The sequence below is a fragment of the Chiloscyllium plagiosum genome, unplaced genomic scaffold (genome assembly GCF_037043375.1).
Source record: "Chiloscyllium plagiosum isolate Xiang-an unplaced genomic scaffold, Cpla_swu_hap1 HiC_scaffold_4, whole genome shotgun sequence".
Taxonomy (NCBI): domain Eukaryota; kingdom Metazoa; phylum Chordata; class Chondrichthyes; order Orectolobiformes; family Hemiscylliidae; genus Chiloscyllium; species Chiloscyllium plagiosum.
This window is the reverse complement of record NW_028270142.1, coordinates 3,792,203-3,811,335: the sequence shown is the minus strand read 5'-3', so window position 1 is coordinate 3,811,335 and position 19,133 is coordinate 3,792,203. Positions and strand designations below refer to the sequence as shown.

General features: G+C 41.8%; 1 protein-coding gene across 2 annotated transcripts in view; it reads right to left on the bottom strand.

Annotated features, from left to right (window-relative positions):
* LOC122549458 (clavesin-1-like) overlaps positions 1-19,133 on the bottom strand; it is a 145,244-nt gene that overhangs the window by 92,682 nt on the left and 33,429 nt on the right. The window contains exon 2 of one of the 2 annotated variants that reach the window (XM_087985912.1): positions 17,648-18,236. In XM_087985912.1, the coding sequence (XP_087842038.1) occupies positions 17,648-18,036 (389 nt within the window). In that variant the 5' untranslated portion in view covers positions 18,037-18,236. The remainder of the gene's footprint in view (positions 1-17,647; positions 18,237-19,133) is intronic. The other variant, XM_087985913.1, reaches the window with a different exon arrangement.

Sequence of the window (19,133 nt, the reverse complement as noted above, 5' to 3'; positions counted from 1 at the left end):
GGCATTTAAATGGTCATTGGATCGGCATATGGACGAGAATGGAATAGTGTAGGTTAGATGGGCTTCAGATTGATTCCATAGGTCGGTGAAAAATCAAGGGCCAAAGGGCCTGTACAGCACTGGAATGGTCTATGTTCTATGTTCTTCCTGTGACTCCACTTTCAAGGAGCTATGAACTTGCACCCCAAGGTCTCTTTGTTCAGCAACGCTCCCCAGGACCTTACCATTAAGTGTATAAGTCCTGCTAAGATTCGCCTTTCCAAAATGCAGCACCTCGCATTTATCTAAATTAAACTCCAGCTGCCATTCCTCAGCCCATTGGCCCATCTGATCAAAATCCCATTATACCCTGAGCAACCTTCTTTGCTGTCCATTATACCACCTATGTTAGTGTCATATGCAAACTTACTGACCATACTCTGATGTTCACATCATTGATATAATTTGAGAGAAACATTTTCATATGAATCGTTAAGGTGTGGAATGCACTCCCTGGGAGTGTGTGTGTGGGGCTGGTTCAACTGACACATTCAAGGGTAAGTTAGTCTGTTATTTGAAAAGGGACAATGTACAGCGTTATGGGGAAAAGGCAGGCGATGGCACAAAATGAGCTGTTCATCTGAAGGGACAGCACAGACATAATGGGCTGAACGGCCTCCTTCTGCATTGTAACAATTTGTTATTCTTCAAATGGCTATTTCTCCAAAATTATGAAATTAGGACAACCCAACATAAATTCTAAACTTAAATCTTTTGAGAATAAGGTGGGTTCCATATTCTTAAAATATGGGAGACAGAAATTTAAGGTATCTGGGATATAGATGGTGATAAGGATCAAGAAGGCAGCAGGAATAAATGGCTGTCAACTGAGAAACGTGTATCTGAATGGAAATAGCTATGGGATAATGTGATTAGCTGGAGTTAGGGCTGGGCACATTGTGGAAGGCTCATCAAGGCTGTGCGGTCTTGGAAGTGGCCCGATAATGGTATTATAAAGGTGAGCCATGTCAGGGGAAGTAAAGGAAGTTCTTTAAAGTCAACTCTTAAGGATCTTCTCAAAGGTAAAAGGAAGAAAAGTAATGTTCTTCAGAATACTTTTAGTGTCACCACAAAATTGAGCAGTGAAAATAATTCCTATTACTTTAATAAGTGTGAACTGGAGGGGAATTAATTTAAACAAAACAGTAGAACTGCAGATGCTGGAAATCAGAAATTAAAATAGGAATTGCTGGAAAAGCTCAGCAGGTCTGGCAGCATCTGTGCAGAGAAATCAGAAATAATGTTTTGGCTCCAGTGACCCTTCCTCAGAATTCAGTTCTTCAGAAAGAATTTGTCCAATAAGATACAGTGAGCATGTGCAGGCAAGAATGTTTCATTAACAGGTGACTTTAACTAACAAGATATAAACTAGGACAATCTGAATAGTTTGGAAATTAAGTAGATAAATCCAATTTGTGATGACACCAACTATGTGTTAATATTAGCAACCACTGAGTGATTGTATCTGATATGATCCCAAATGCAGACACGCAGAGGTCAAGGTCAAAGGCAAAGGTCAAAATGTTTAAAAACTAAAACCATGTCAGTTATTGTTTGCAAGAGTAACTAAACTTGAAAGAAATGACTGGGGTAAGTTTATTTAACAGTATCTCAGCCCAAGACAAGTGGAGTGTTTTATATAAATATATAATACTGAGCATTGTATAAATAAGATTGAACAAAAACAGAAATTGACCCTTCACTGGACTGGAAATGTTAGCTTTACTTTCTTTCTTTACTTTCTTGCCAGATCTGCTGAGTTTCTCCAGAAATTTCTGCTTTTGTTTCAGATTTCCAGCTTGCACTATCTTGTTCATTGAGATTGGATACCCAGGGTCCACGGGTATATATCACCTTACCCCGACCAGACCGTAGGGTTGCTCTCTCATTGGACTATAACCTGGTGTTGTGTGATTTTTAACTTAACCTCATTACAAAGGGATGACTGGGGATACTTTAATCTCAGGGTCACCACACCTCAGGCAACATTAAACAAATTTGGCTTTGATTGAATCACAAGATTATTCAGAAGCTAAATGAATGACGTTTACAAATTCTGAAGCAGAGGCAACGGTCAAAGCATGTTTTTGTGACTGGAAGCCTGTGGGGTTGGAACAAACCCAATATAAATTCCAGATTTAAATCTTTTGAGAACAAGATGGGAGCATTCACATGTAGGAGATGGGGTCACAGCTGGAGTACTGTTCACTAAGCTATCGGAAGGATGTGGTTGCATAAAAGAGGATGCAGAGGAGATTCACCAGAATGTTACCTGGGTCACAGCATTTCAGTTAGAGGGAGAGACTAGACTGGGATTGCTTTCCCTTAGAACAGAGAAGGATAGGGGGATTTGGGTGAGGTATATAAAGATCTGAAGTGCACAGATATAATAGACAAAGAGAATGTTTTCCCCTTAGTAGAGAGTTTAATAAACAGGGGACACTATTTTAAGGTAAGGAGCAGGTTTAAAGAGAATTTGAGGATTTTGTTATTCACCCACAGGGTGATGGGTATCTGGACCCCACTGCCTAAAAGGAGGTGGGGAGGGGGTAGAGGCAGGAACCGCCAAAACATTCAACAACTATTCAGATGATCATTGAGACACAGCAGAATACAGGGTTACAGGTGCAATGCCAGAAATGGGATTAGAATAGATGAATGTTTGATGACAAGTGCGAGACACAATGGGCTGAAGGGCCTTTTTCCATGCTGTAAAAACTCTAACACTCTCTGTGAGTCTATGAAGGATGAAATAGTTCTTTGGGTTGAAATTAGAAAGGTGTTGAGATATGTGAATGCTGGTCAGAGGGTTCAGAGGGGCATGGACACAGCCGCTGATACAAACAATAGGAGAAAGAAAATTCTTTTCACATTTCCAAAGAGACAGAGAGGAGGTAAGAATCATAATTAATGCAAAGGAACTGAAACTAAAGGTGAGCAAAACATACCCAATATTCTGTGCGAATGCTTCCTCAAAGATTTCCACGAGAAATCAAATTGATAACATGCCTTGTCTAAATAATAAATCACCATAAAAGGATTACTGATTTTGTCATAAAGAGGTGGAAGTTTCTATGCAAAGACCAGATCACCATGGACGCTCCCACCCCAGTAATGACCTCCTATAGCCTCTTCCATCAGGGAGCAGATACAGAAGCATGAACACATGCACCGACAGGTTCAGGGACAGCTTCTTCCCCGCCGTTATTAGACTGATGAATGGACCTCTCTAACTTCAAATAATGTTGAACTTGCTTTGCACACCTCCTCTGCAATGTTACCCTGCAGGAGATAAATCTTTACAGACCTTCAGATCTTTATATACCTCACCCAAATCCCCTTACCCTTCTCTGTTCTAAGGGAAAGCAATCCCAGTCTAGTCTCTCTCCATAACTGAAATACTGTGACTCAGGCAACATTCTGGTGAATCTCCTCTGCATCTCATGTAACCACATCCTTCTGATAGTGTAGTGAACTGAACTGCACACAGTACTCCAGCTGTGACCCCGTCTCCTAACCCTGCAGCCTCACTCTGTCAGAGCACCCGGAGATCTATATGTCTTTGTTTGCTGTGATCTGCCTGTTCTGCTCTCAAAACAAAGCTTCTCACTGTACTTAGGCACATGCGACTGCAATAAATCAAATCAAAGCAAACTCCAAAAAGGTTAAGATTAATAAGTCTTCAGGAAAATAAGTACGAAGAGGAACTGGTGATAGTATACTTTGTTTCAAAAAGGCACAAAGCTGATGTTGATAAAAGTCTGATTTAATTCTGAATAACATAATGCCATGGATTATCAGGAGTTAACCTTAGGATTTATTTAGATTCATGAACACTAGCCAACATGGATTCCGAAGAGAAGATCCAGTCTGACTGAACAATTAAGCCTTTTCAAAGAAGTGACCTTGAAGCGGACGGTAGAAAAGCTTTCAACATAGTACACCCAGATTTTCAAAATACATTTATTCAGTGGAATGTTTGCAGGGGTCAATATTCAGCCATTTGTAGCTGACAACCATCACCGAATTTTAAAACTAAGTAAAAATTCATCTCATTTTCAAGTTTTATCAATTTGAAGAGAAGGTTGATTCAGAAATGATGAAGCATGAAATATTTTCAAACAATAGGTGACAGATATAGTGTGTCAGGAAGAGGTGATAGATGTAGTGTGTGAGGAAGAGATGATAAATATAGTGTGTGAGGAATAGGTGACAGATAAAGTGTGTGAGGAAGAGATGATAGATATTTGTGTGAGGAAGAGATAATAGATAGAGTGTGTGAGGAAGAGATGACAGATATAGTGTGTGAGGAAGAGGTGATGGATATAGTGTCTGAGGAAGAGATGATAAATATAGTGTGTGAGTAAGAGGTGATAGATATAGTGTGTGAGGAAGAGATGATAGATAGAGTGTGTGAGGAAGAGATGACAGATATAGTGTGTGAGGATGAGGTGATGGATATAGTGTGTGAGGAAGAGTTGATAGATATAGCCTGTGAGGAAGAGATGATAGATATAGTGTGTGAGGAATAGGTGAAAGATAAAGTGTGTGAGGAAGAGATGATAGATATTTGTGTGAGGAAGAGATGATAGACAGAGTGTGTGAGGAAGAGATGACAGATATAGTGTGTGAGGAAGAGGTGATGGATATAGTGTGTGAGAAAGAGATGATAAATATAGTGTGTGAGTAAGAAATGATAGATATAGTGTGTGAGGAAGAGATGATAAATATAGTGTGTGAGGAAGAAGTGACAGATATAGTGTGTGAGGAAGAGGTGATAAATATAGTGTGTGAGGAAGAAGTGACAGATATAGTGTGTGAGGAAGAGGTGATAGATATAGTGTGTGAGGAAGAGATGATAGATATAGTGTGTGAGGAAGAGGTGATAGATATAGTGTGCGAGGAAGAGATGACAGATATAGTGTGTGAGGAAGAGGTGACAGATATAGTGTGTGAGGAAGAGATGATAGATATTTGTGTGAGGAAGAGATGACAGATAGAGTGTGAGGAAGAGGTGACAGATATAGTGTGAGGAAGAGGTGATAGATATAGTGTGAGGAAGAGGTGATAGATATAGTGTGCGAGGAAGAGATGACAGATATAGTGTGTGAGGAAGAGGTGACAGATATAACGTGTGAGGAACAGGTGACAGATATAGTGTGTGAGGAAGAGATGACAGATATAGTGTGTCAGGAAGAGGTGACAGACAGTGTGTGAGGAAGAGATGATAGATGTAGTGTGTGAGAAAGAGGTAATAGATATAGTGTGTCAGGAAGAGGTGACAGACAGTGTGTGAGGAAGAGATGATAGATGTAGTGTGTGAGAAAGAGGTGATAGATATAGTGTGTGAGGAAGAGGTGATAGATGTAGTGTGTGAGGAAGAGGTGATAAATATAGTGTGTGAGTAAGAGGTGATAGATATAGTGTGTGAGGAAGAGATGATAGATAGAGTGTGTGAGGAAGAGATGACAGATATAGTTCGTGAGGAAGAGGTGATAAACATAGTGTGTGAGGAAGAGGTGATAAATATAGTGTGTGAGGAAGAGATGACATATATAGTGTGTGAGGAAGCGATGATAGATATAGTGTGTGCGGAAAAGATGACAGATATATTGTGTGAGGAAGAGGTGATAAATATAGTGTGTGAGAAAGAGATGACAGATATAGTGTGTGAGGAAGAGATGACAGATATAGTGTGTGAGGAAGAGGTGACAGATATAGCCTGTGAGGAAGAGATGATAGATGTAGTGTGTGAGGAAGAGGTGATAGATATAGTGTGTGAGGAAGCGATGACAGATATAGTGTGTGAGGAAGAGGTGATAGATATAGTGTGTGAGGAAGAGGTGATAAATATAGTGTGCGAGGTAGAGATGACAGATATAGTGTGTGAGGAAGAGATGACAGATATAGTGTGTGAGGATGAGGTGACAGATATAGTGTGTGAGGAAGAGAAGATAGATATAGTGTGTGAGGAAGAGGTGATAAATATAGTGTGTGAGGAAGAGATGACAGATATAGTGTGTGAGGAAGAGGTGATAAATATAGTGTGTGAGGAAGAGGTGACAGATATAGTGTGTGAGGAAGAGATGACAGATATAGTGTGTGAGGAAGAGGTGATAAATATAGTGTGTGAGGAAGAGATGACAGATATAGTGTGTGAGGAAGAGTTGATAAATATAGTGTGTGAGGAAGAGTTGACAGATATAGTATGTGAGGAAGAGATGACAGATATAGTTTGTGAGGAAGATGTGAGAAATATAGTGTGCGAGGTAGAGATGACAGATATAGTGTGTGAGGATGAGGTGACAGATATAGTGTGTGAGGAAGAGAAGATAGATATAGTGTGTGAGGAAGAGGTGATAAATATAGTGTGTGAGGAAGAGATGACAGATATAGTGTGTGAGGAAGAGGTGATAAATATAGTGTGTGAGGAAGAGGTGACAGATATAGTGTGTGAGGAAGAGATGACAGATATAGTGTGTGAGGAAGAGGTGATAAACATAGTGTGTGAGGAAGAGATGACAGATATAGTTTGTGAGGAAGAGGTGATAAATATAGTGTGTGAGGAAGAGGTGATAAATATAGTGTGCGAGGTAGAGATGACAGATATAGTGTGTGAGGATGAGGTGACAGATATAGTGTGTGAGGAAGAGATGACAGATATAGTGTGTGAGGAAGAGATGATAGATATTTGTGTGAGGAAGAGATGATAGACAGAGTGTGTGAGGAAGAGATGACAGATATAGTGTGTGAGGAAGAGGTGATGGATATAGTGTGTGAGAAAGAGATGATAAATATAGTGTGTGAGTAAGAGGTGATAGATATAGTGTGTGAGGAAGAGGTGATAAATATAGTGAGTGAGGCAGAAGTGACAGATATAGTGTGTGAGGAAGAGGTGATGGATATAGTGTGTGAGGAAGAGATGATAGATATAGTGTGTGAGGACTAGGTGACAGATATAATGTGTGAGGAAGAGATGATAGATATTTGTGTGAGGAAGAGATGATAGATAGAGTGTGTGAGGAAGAGGTGACAGATATAGTGTGAGGAAGAGGTGATAGATATAGTGTGCGAGGAAGAGATGACAGATATAGTGTGTGAGGAAGAGGTGACAGATATAATGTGTGAGGAAGAGGTGACAGATATAGTGTGTGAGGAAGAGGTGACAGATATATTGTGTCAGGAAGAGGTGACAGACATAGTGTGTGAGGAAGAGATGATAGATGTAGTGTGTGAGAAAGAGGTGATAGATATAGTGTGTGAGGAAGAGGTGATAGATGTAGTGTGTGAGGAAGAGGTGATAAATATAGTGTGTGAGGAAGAGATGACAGATATACTGTGTGAGGAAGAGGTGATAGATATAGTGAGTGAGGAGGAGATGACAGATATAGTGTGTGAGGAAGAGGTGATAGATAGAGTCTGTGAGGAAGAGATGACAGATATAGTGTGTGAGGAAGATGTGATAAATATAGTGTGTGAGGAAGAAATGGCAGATATAGTTCGTGAGGAAGAGGTGATAAACATAGTATATGAGAAAGAGGTGATAAATATAGTGTGTGAGGAAGAGATGACTTATATAGTGTGTGAGGAAGCGATGATAGATATAGTGTGTGCGGAAAAGATGACAGATATATTTTGTGAGGAAGAGGTGATAAATATAGTGTGTGAGAAAGAGATGACAGATATAGTGTGTGAGGGAGAGATGACAGATATAGTGTGTGAGGAAGAGGTGACAGATATAGCCTGTGAGGAAGAGATGATAGATGTAGTGTGTGAGGAAGAGGTGATAGATATAGTGTGTGAGGAAGAGGTGATAAATATAGTGTGCGAGGAAGCGATGACAGATATAGTGTGTGAGGAAGAGGTGATAGATATAGTGTGTGAGGAAGAGGTGACAGATATAGTGTGCGAGGTAGAGATGACAGATATAGTGTGTGAGGAAGAGATGACAGATATAGTGTGTGAGGATGAGGTGACAGATATAGTGTGTGAGGAAGAGAAGATAGATATAGTGTGTGAGGAAGAGGTGACAGATATAGTGTGTGAGGAAGAGGTGATAAATATAGTGTGTGAGGAAGAGGTGACAGATATAGTGTGTGAGGAAGAGATGACAGATATAGTGTGTGAGGAAGAGGTGATAGATATAGTGTGCGAGGAAGAGATGACAGATATAGTGTGTGAGGAAGAGGTGATAAATATAGTGTGTGAGGAAGAGATGACAGATATAGTGTGTGAGGAAGAGTTGATAAATATAGTGTGTGAGGAAGAGTTGACAGATATAGTATGTGAGGAAGAGATGACAGATATAGTTTGTGAGGAAGATGTGAGAAATATAGTGTGCGAGGTAGAGATGACAGATATAGTGTGTGAGGATGAGGTGACAGATATAGTGTGTGAGGAAGAGAAGATAGATATAGTGTGTGAGGAAGAGGTGATAAATATAGTGTGTGAGGAAGAGATGACAGATATAGTGTGTGAGGAAGAGGTGATAAATATAGTGTGTGAGGAAGAGGTGACAGATATAGTGTGTGAGGAAGAGATGACAGATATAGTGTGTGAGGAAGAGGTGATAAACATAGTGTGTGAGGAAGAGATGACAGATATAGTTTGTGAGGAAGAGGTGATAAATATAGTGTGTGAGGAAGAGGTGATAAATATAGTGTGCGAGGTAGAGATGACAGATATAGTGTGTGAGGATGAGGTGACAGATATAGTGTGTGAGGAAGAGATGACAGATATAGTGTGTGAGGAAGAGATGATAGATATTTGTGTGAGGAAGAGATGATAGACAGAGTGTGTGAGGAAGAGATGACAGATATAGTGTGTGAGGAAGAGGTGATGGATATAGTGTGTGAGAAAGAGATGATAAATATAGTGTGTGAGTAAGAGGTGATAGATATAGTGTGTGAGGAAGAGGTGATAAATATAGTGAGTGAGGCAGAAGTGACAGATATAGTGTGTGAGGAAGAGGTGATGGATATAGTGTGTGAGGAAGAGATGATAGATATAGTGTGTGAGGACTAGGTGACAGATATAATGTGTGAGGAAGAGATGATAGATATTTGTGTGAGGAAGAGATGATAGATAGAGTGTGTGAGGAAGAGGTGACAGATATAGTGTGAGGAAGAGGTGATAGATATAGTGTGCGAGGAAGAGATGACAGATATAGTGTGTGAGGAAGAGGTGACAGATATAATGTGTGAGGAAGAGGTGACAGATATAGTGTGTGAGGAAGAGGTGACAGATATATTGTGTCAGGAAGAGGTGACAGACATAGTGTGTGAGGAAGAGATGATAGATGTAGTGTGTGAGAAAGAGGTGATAGATATAGTGTGTGAGGAAGAGGTGATAGATGTAGTGTGTGAGGAAGAGGTGATAAATATAGTGTGTGAGGAAGAGATGACAGATATACTGTGTGAGGAAGAGGTGATAGATATAGTGAGTGAGGAGGAGATGACAGATATAGTGTGTGAGGAAGAGGTGATAGATAGAGTCTGTGAGGAAGAGATGGCAGATATAGTTCGTGAGGAAGAGGTGATAAACATAGTATGTGAGAAAGAGGTGATAAATATAGTGTGTGAGGAAGAGATGACATATATAGTGTGTGAGGAAGCGATGATAGATATAGTGTGTGCGGAAAAGATGACAGATATATTGTGTGAGGAAGAGGTGATAAATATAGTGTGTGAGAAAGAGATGACAGATATAGTGTGTGAGGAAGAGATGACAGATATAGTGTGTGAGGAAGAGATGATAGATGTAGTGTGTGAGGAAGAGGTGATAGATATAGTGTGTGAGGAAGAGGTGATAAATATAGTGTGCGTGGAAGCGATGACAGATATAGTGTGTGAGGAAGAGGTGATAGATATAGTGTGTGAGGAAGAGGTGATAAATATAGTGTGCGAGGTAGAGATGACAGATATAGTGTGTGAGGAAGAGAAGATAGATATAGAGTGTGAGGAAGAGGTGATAAATATAGTGTGTGAGGAAGAGATGACAGATATAGTGTGTGAGGAAGAGGTGATAAATATAGTGTGTGAGGAAGAGATGACAGATATAGTGTGTGAGGAAGAGTTGATAAATATAGTGTGTGAGGAAGAGATGACAGATATAGTATGTGAGAAAGAGATGACAGATATAGTTTGTGAGTAAGAGGTGATAAATATAGTGTGCGAGGTAGAGATGACAGATATAGTGTGTGAGGATGAGGTGACAGATATAGTGTGTGAGGAAGAGAAGATAGATATAGTGTGTGAGGAAGAGGTGATAAATATAGTGTGTGAGGAAGAGATGACAGATATAGTGTGTGAGGAAGAGGTGATAAATATAGTGTGTGAGGAAGAGGTGACAGATATAGTGTGTGAGGAAGAGATGACAGATATAGTGTGTGAGGAAGAGGTGATAAACATAGTGTGTGAGGAAGAGATGACAGATATAGTTTGTGAGGAAAAGGTGATAAATATAGTGTGTGAGGAAGAGGTGATAAATATAGTGTGCGAGGTAGAGATGACAGATATAGTGTGTGAGGATGAGGTGACAGATATAGTGTGTGAGGAAGAGAAGATAGATATATTGTGTGAGGAAGAGGTGATAAATATAGTGTGTGAGGAAGAGATGACAGATATAGTGTGTGAGGAAGAGGTATTAAATATAGTGTGTGAGGAAGAGATGACAGACATAGTGTGTGAGGAAGAGGTGATAAATACAGTGTGTGAGGAAGAGGTGACAGATATAGTGTGTGAGGAAGAGATGACAGATATAGTGTGTGAGGAAGAGGTGATAAATATAGTGTGTGAGGAAGAGATGACAGACATAGTGTGTGAGGAAGAGTTGATAAATATAGTGTGTGAGGAAGAGGTGACAGATATAGTGTGTGAGGAAGAGATGACAGATATAGTGTGTGAGGAAGAGGTGATAAATATAGTGTGTGAGGAAGAGATGACAGACATAGTGTGTGAGGAAGAGGTGATAAATACAGTGTGTGAGGAAGAGGTGACAGATATAGTGTGTGAGGAAGAGATGACAGATATAGTGTGTGAGGAAGAGGTGACAGATATAGTGTGTGAGGAAGAGGTGACAGATATAGTGTGTGAGGAAGAGATGACAGATATAGTGTGTGAGGAAGAGGTGATAGATGTAGTGCGTTAGAAAAAGTTGACAGATATAGTGTGTGAGGAAGAGGTGATAGATATAGTGTTTGAGAAAGAGGTGATAGATATAGTGTGTGAGGAAGAGATGACAGATATACTGTGTGAGGAAGAGATGAAAGATATAGTGTGTGAGGAAGAGGTGATAGATAGAGTGTGCGAGGAAGAGATGATAGATCTAGTGTGTGAGGAAGAGGTGACAGATAGAGTGTGCGAGGAAGAGATGATAGATCTAGTGTGTGAGGAAGAGGTGATAAATATAGTGTGTGATGAAGAGATGACAGATATAGTATATGAGAAAGAGATGACAGATATAGTGTGTGAGGTAGAGGTGATAAATATAGTGTGTGAGGAAGAGATGGCAGATATAGTGTGTGAGGAAGAGATGACAGATATAGTGTGTGAGGTAGAGGTGATAAATATAGTGTGTGAGGAAGGGATGACAGATATAGTGTGTGAGGAAGAGGTGACAGATAGAGTGTGCGAGGAAGAGATGACAGATATAGTGTGTGAGGAAGAGGCGATAAATATAGTGTGTGAGGAAGAGGTGACAGATACAGTGTGTGAGGAAGAGATGACAGATATAGTGTGTGAGGAAGAGATGATAGATATAGTGTGAGTAAGAGGCGACAGATATAGTGTGTGAGGAAGAGATGATAGATATAGTGTGTGAGGAAGAGATGACAGAGACAGTGTGTGAGGAAGAGATGATAGATATAGTGTGTGAGGAAGAGATGATAGATATAGTGTGTGAGGAAGAGGTGACAGATACAGTGTGTGAGGAAGAGATGATAAATATAGTGTGAGTAAGAGGCGACAGATATAGTGTGTGAGGAAGAGATGATAGATATAGTGTGTGAGGAAGAGATGATAGATATAGTGTGTGAGGAAGAGGTGAGAAATATAGTGTGTGAGGAAGAGGTGAGAAATATAGTGTGTGAGGAAGAGGTGACAGATATAGTGTATAAGGAAGGGATGATAGATAAAGTGTGTGAGGAAGAGGTGACAGATATAGTGTGTGAGGAAGAGATGATAGTTATAGTGTGTGAGGAAGAGGTGATAAATATAGTGTGTGAGGAAGACGGGACAGATAAAGTGTGTGAGGAAGAGGTGATAAATATAGTGTGTGAGGAGGTAGGTTTAAAACGGAGAAAGGAAGAAACTGCTTCTCTCAGAGGGTTGTGTATCTGTGGAATTCACTGCAGCAGAGGGATCAATAAAGAACTTCAAGAAAGAAATCGACATGTTTCTGATGAGGAGCAGGATCGTGGCGAGCAGGCAGGAAGTGAATTCCGGCTCAGCGGGCTGAATTGCCAACTCCTGCTCCTAATTCCTGTGTTCCAAATTAAATTAGCCAGATTATGTAGATGGTCAAAACAATGGCAGATAGAATTCAAGGCTGATTTAGTTCTGCACGTTGGGAGAGAGCTGCAGCACCCATTCTCTGAAGATTATGCACAAATAGCTGATGATGAGATGATAGAGAACGAGAATCTTAGTCAATTCAATGGGAGTGATGTTGTGATATCCTAACAATGGAAACAAGGCTGTGATACCTCAGAGATAATGAGATGTCTCGAACTGTCAACCTTCAGGCCCTGATGGGGCCATGCAATGACACTATTGAGGGGTTGATCAGTGCATTTCATTGGACACACAAAGCCCACATAGAAACAAAACCTACTCCAACATATCCAATGGCTGAATTAACAGAATAAGTTGAACGCTGGTCTTTGTATCCCCCATTGGGAAAATGTAAGTCAGAGAAAGTCATCCCAATGTACATTACATTCTGGCCAGGCCACACCTTCACTTCAGTGTCCAGTTTTGGTCAGTCGGACACAGAATACTTGCAAGCACTGGATCCATTACCAAGATCCATCTCTGGTGTCAAAATTGTGAGAAATAAAGAATGTCTGAAAAATGCATAAGTGTTTACGCACTGAAAGGAGGACAAACAGTCATAGAAATAAAAGCACAGAAAGTGACCTTTCGGTCCAACTCATCCATGCCAACCAGATAACCTAGATTAACCTAGTCCCATTTACCAATGTTTGGTCTATATCTCACTAAACCCTTCTTGTTCACATATCCATCCTGATGCCTTTTAGGTGTTGTAACTGTACCAGTCTCCACCACATCCTCTGGCAGCTCATTCCATACACGTACCACCCTCTGCAGGAAGAAGTTCCCCCTTATGCACCATTTATATCTTTCCCCTCTCACCTTAAACCAATGTCCTTTCGTTCTGGACACCATACCCCAGGGAAAAGACCTTGTCTATTTATCCTATCCATGCCCCTCATAATTTTGTTAGCCTTTATATGGTCACCCCTCACCCTGCCTCGCTCCAGGGAAAACAGCCCCAGCCTGTTCAGCCTCTCCCTGTAGCTCAAATCCTCCAACCCTGGCAACATCCTTGTAAATCTTTTCTGAACCCTTTCAAGTTTCACAACATCCTTCCAATAGGAAGGAGACTAGAATTAAATTCCAAAAGTGGTGATTAAGAGATTATGGTATTGATCTGTATGGGAATGCAAATAGCATAGGCAAAGTAAATACTGAAAAGTAATTTAAACTGAACTATAATATTAGACTAAAGGGACACAGAGTCAAGCTAATAAATGGTAAAATAAATGGTAAAATCATGATATTTTTTGCTGCAAGACAATCAACTCCACAAATTAGAGTTCAGGTACAAGAGAATCCCATAAACGATCTGATGCTGCAATGGGACATTTCTAGGTTCTGGATGGATGATAGACAATGGACAACCTTTAGAAAGTGTTTCCATGAGCACTTGAAGTGTCATAACATTCAAAGCTATGAGCCTAATGCGAGAAAGTGGGACTGGTGTAGATAATAGTTGAAATAGCTGCACAGAGGCTGATATCCCATCACCAAGTCACCCTTTATTTACCTGTGAATAGTATGTGGACTCTGACCACTCAGCTCACAACCAGGCCCGAGAGTAAGGAACAAAGAGCAAAGAACATTACAGCACAGGAACAGGCCCTTCAGCCCTCCAAACCTGTGCTGATCCAGATCCTCTATCTAAATCTGTTGCCTATTTTCTAAGGGTCTGTTTTCCTCTGCTCCCTGCCCATCCATGTATCTGTCTAGAAACATCTTATTGTGCCTGCCTCTACCACCGCTGGCAGCGCGTTCCAGGCACCCACCACCCTCTGCATAAAGACCTTTCCATGCATACCTCCTCTAAACCTCTCCCCTCTCACCTTGAACTCATGACCCGTAGTAATTGAATCCTCCACTCTGGAAAAATGTTTTTTGCTATCCATCTTATCCACACCTCTCATGATTTTGTAAGCCTCAATTAGGTCCCCCCTCAACCTCCTTCTTTTTGCAATGAAAATAATCCTAATCTACTCAACCTCTCCTCGTAGCAAGCACCCTCCATATCAGGCAACATCCTGGTGAACCTCCTCTGCATCCTCTCCAAAGCATCCACGTCCTTTTGGTAATGTGGTGACCAGAACTGTACACAGTATTCTAAATGTGGCCAAACCAAAGTTTTATACAACTGCAACATGACTTGCCAACCCTTGTACTCAATACCCCAACCGATGAAGGAAAGCATGCCGTATGCCTTCTTGACTACTCTATCGACCTGCGTTGCCACCTTCAGGGAGCAATGGACCCGAACAATCAGATCGCTCTGTAAATCAATTTTTCCCAGGACTTTTCCATTTACTGTATAGTTCACTCTGGAATTGCATCTTCCAAAATGCATCATCTCACATTTGTCCGGATTGAACTCCATCTGCCATTTCTCTGCCCAACTCTCCACCTATTTATATTCTGCTGTATTCCCTGACAGTCCCTTTCACTATCTGCTACTCCAACAATCTTGGTATCATCTGCGAACTTGCTAATGAGGCACCTTATACCTTCCTCCAAATCATTTATGTATATCACAAACAACAATGTGGTGTCAGCATGGATCCCTGTGGGACACCACTAGTCACAAGTCCTCATTTTGAGAAGTTCCCTTCCACTACTCTCTGTCTCCTGTTGCCCAACCAGTTCTCTATCCATCTAGCTAGAACACCCTGGACCCCATGCGACTTCACCTTCTTCATCAGCCTACCATGGGGAACCTTATTAAACTCTTTACTAAAGTCCATCTACATGACATCTACATCCCTCATCAATTAACTTTGTCACCTCTTCAAAGAATTCTATTAAGTTTGTAAGACATGACCTTCCCTGCACAAAACCATGTTGCCTATCACCAATAAATCCATTTTCTTCCACATGTAAATAAATCCTATCTCTCAGTATCTTCTCCAGCAGCTTCCCTACCACTGACGTCAGGCTGACCAGTCTATAATTACCTGGATTATCCCTGCTACCCTTCTTAAACAAGGGGACAACATTAGCAATTCTCCAGTCCTCCAGGACCTCACTCGTGTTCAAGGATGCTGCAATGATATCTGTTAAGGCCCTTGCTATTTCCTTTTTCGCTTCCCTCAGTAACCTGGGATAGATCCCATCTGATCCTGGGGACTTGTCCACCTTAATGCCTTTTAGAATACACAACACTTCCTCCCTCCTTATGCCAACTTGACCTAGAGTAATCCAAGCTCTCTCCCTAACCTCAACATCCGTCATGTCCCTCTCCTCGGTGAATACCGATGCAAAGTACTCATTAAGAATCTCACCCATTTTCTCTGACTCCATGCATATCTTTCCTCGTTTATCCTTGAGTGGGCCAGCCCTTTCTCTAGTTACCCTCTTGCTCCTTATATATGAATAAAAAACCTTGGGATTTTCCTTAGCCCTGCTCATGACCCTTTTTAGCCCTTTTAATTCCTCATTTCAGATTGGTCCTACATTCCTGATATTCCTCCAAATCTTCTTCTGTCTTCAGTTGCCTAGACCTTATGTACGCATCCTTCTCCTCTTGGCTAGTCTCACAATTTCACCTGTCATCCATGGTTCCCTAATCTTGCCATTTTTATCCCTCATTTTCCCAGGAACATATCTCTCCTTAACTGTCATCAATCTCACTTTAAAAGCCTCCCACATATCGAATGTGGATTTCCCTTCAAACAGCTGCTCCCAATCTACATTCCCCAGCTCCTGCTGAAGTTTGGTACAGTTGGCCTTCCCCCAGTTTGGCACCCTTCCTTTAGGTCCACTCTCATCTTTGTCCATGAGTATTCTAAAACTTATGGAATTGTGATCACTATTCCCAAAGTAATTCCATATTAAACTTCAGCCACCTGGCCGGGCTCATTCCCCAACACCAAGTCCAGTATGGTCCCTTCCTGAGTTGGATTATTTACATACTGCTCGAGAAACCCCTCTTGGATGCTCCTTACAAATTCTGCTTCATCCAGACCTCGAACACAAAATTAATCCCAGTCAATGTTGGGAAAACTAAAATCTCCTATCACCACCCTGTTGCTCCTACATCTTTCTGTGATCTCTCTATATATTTGTACCTCTATCTCACGCTCGCTGTTGGGAGGCCTGTAGTACAGCACCAACATTGTTACTGAATCTTTCCTATTCCTGAGCTCTGCCCTTATTGCCTCACTGCTCGAGTCCTCCCTAGTGCCCACCTTCAGCACAGCTGTGATTTCCTCTCTGACCAGTGATGCAACTCCTCCAACCCTTTTACTTCCCTCTCTATCCCGCCTGAAGCACCCATATCCTTAGTTGCCAATCATGCCCTTCCCTCAACATGGCCCACTCAAGTCTCAGTAATAGCAATAACATCATACTCGCAGGTACGGATCCAAGCCCTAAGTTCATCTGCATTACCTATTATACTTCTTCCATTAAAACAAATGCACCTCTGACCACCAGTCCCTCTGTGTTCATCTGTCACTTCCTGCCTACTCTTCCCCTTAGTAGTGCTGACTTCATTATCTAGTTCCTTACAGTAGAGTCCCTGTCACTCCTGTTTATTTATTTATTTTTTTGTTTATCCTTTTTTAATTTAACCCCCACACTACCACACTCCTGTTTATATCTGTCAGCCAGGACTCCCTGATTGGCCCCAGGTTAACAGACCAATCAGGGATCCCATACCTAATGAGATCCATTTGGCCCTTTTCCCAGTCACTACAGTAGTTTAAACTGATGGCACAGCCTCAATGGGCCGAAGAGCCGCTTCTGTACAGTGTGATTCTGTGGCTCTCTGGATGGATGAGCAAAAAGCAGTTACATCAGCTTCACCTGTGATGTGTCATGTGTAAATGTTAAGGTGCTAATAAAGTTAGAGATCTTTCAAAATAAGGTTGAAAGCAACACTGAGGTTGGACTCTGTAAACAGCAGCACACTCACACAATAGTAGCTGTCATTCTCACTCCCCTGCTTGACAGTGTCTGGGCGATAAAGCCCTAGTAACAAGATGGTTTATTTAGCAGGTTTAACCCATTGTGTGCGATCAAAGATCAAATGAGAGAACTAGCAATATTTTCACATTTACCTGCTCTGGTCCCAGTTGGCAGCAAACAGCGCTAGAATTTTCCTACCACAGTGATCTGGCTGTGACAACACTCCTGGAAAGCCGTCTATCAGAGCCCGCTTGATGCCAGGGTCGTCAGGCTTGAAGTTTTTGAACATGTCCAGGTTTTGCTGCCGATACTGGAAATACTGAGCGAGCAGTTTGAAGGCCTCGAAATGGTTAAACTTCCTCGCTCTGAGAAAGCGCAGGATGAAGGCATCGTCCGTCCGCAGGAAGCCGATGTCCGGCCGCGTTATGATCAGGTCTCTGACATGCTGGATATCCTGCTGCAAGGCTTCACGGCTCTCATTCAGTTCCAAGCGAGATTTCTCGATGATCTCAGCACTGAGGCCGGATTGCAGATGGGTCATTTTGGCAACAGCACCTCGAGCAGCCGAGGCTTTGCTCCAGATCTGTGGCAGTCCCTTTAGCAATATTCAGACTTCACCATCACAGAGAGTGAGCGCAGTCCCCATGATACAATTCCCCAGTGTGGTACCAGCTCACTCAACATCGCATTCCATCTTTCATCCAAAACCTGTTGCTCAAGACAAGCCACATGACTGACTTTCTGAAACATAGATGTGTGTAAAAGAGAGAGGTCCATTAGCCAAAGTGTGCACCTTCACCTGGTCCCCCACCCTGTCACTGCCCCACTCTACCAAATAGGAGAAAGTGAGGACTGCAGATCAGAGTTGAAAAATGTGTTGCTGGAAAAGCGCAGCAGGTCAGGCAGCATCCGAGGAGCAGGAGAATCGACGTTTCGGGCATAAGCCCTTCTTCAGGAATGAGGAAAGTGTGCCAAGCAGGCTAAGATAAAAGGTAGGGAGGAGGGACTTGGGGGAGGGGCTTTGGGAATGCGATAGGTGGAGGGAGGTTAAGGTGAGGGTGATAGGCCGGTGAGGCCACTCTACCAAATCCCGACTCCTGCCCACTTGTGGGGTAACATGTCTGAGCAGCTTCATTACAAATTATCCCATTTACTCCATCTCACTGCCTCCACTCAGCTACACGATAATATGGACCTCAGGAAAAACGCTGGAAGCGCTGATCAGGAATGATGAGTCTGTTGAAGAACTGTCCTTTCCTGTCGCTTCTGCTGAAGGGTTTAAGTGAAAATGATCATTCTGGATCAATTCCTTGGGAGAGGGCTGACCTTGGGCTGTACCCCTGAAGGGCCCTGCTGGTTTTGATTCAATACAGACATGCTGCAGGACAATGCATCTCCAAACATCTCACAGAGAGAGAAAAAAACCCATGAAATTAGGGTCAGGGAAACTAAACCAGGCTCCTGGAATTCCGTGAGCAAATTCCAGACTCCAGTTTGTTTACTCACCTGAACTCGAATTAGAAACCTGGTGCTAAACAGTGTTCCCTGATTTAAAACAAAACTCTTCAATCTCGTGGAATAAAAATTGCGATCTGCTTCTTACAACAGCCTAGCCCGGGTTTTGTGCCTGCTGTCTGG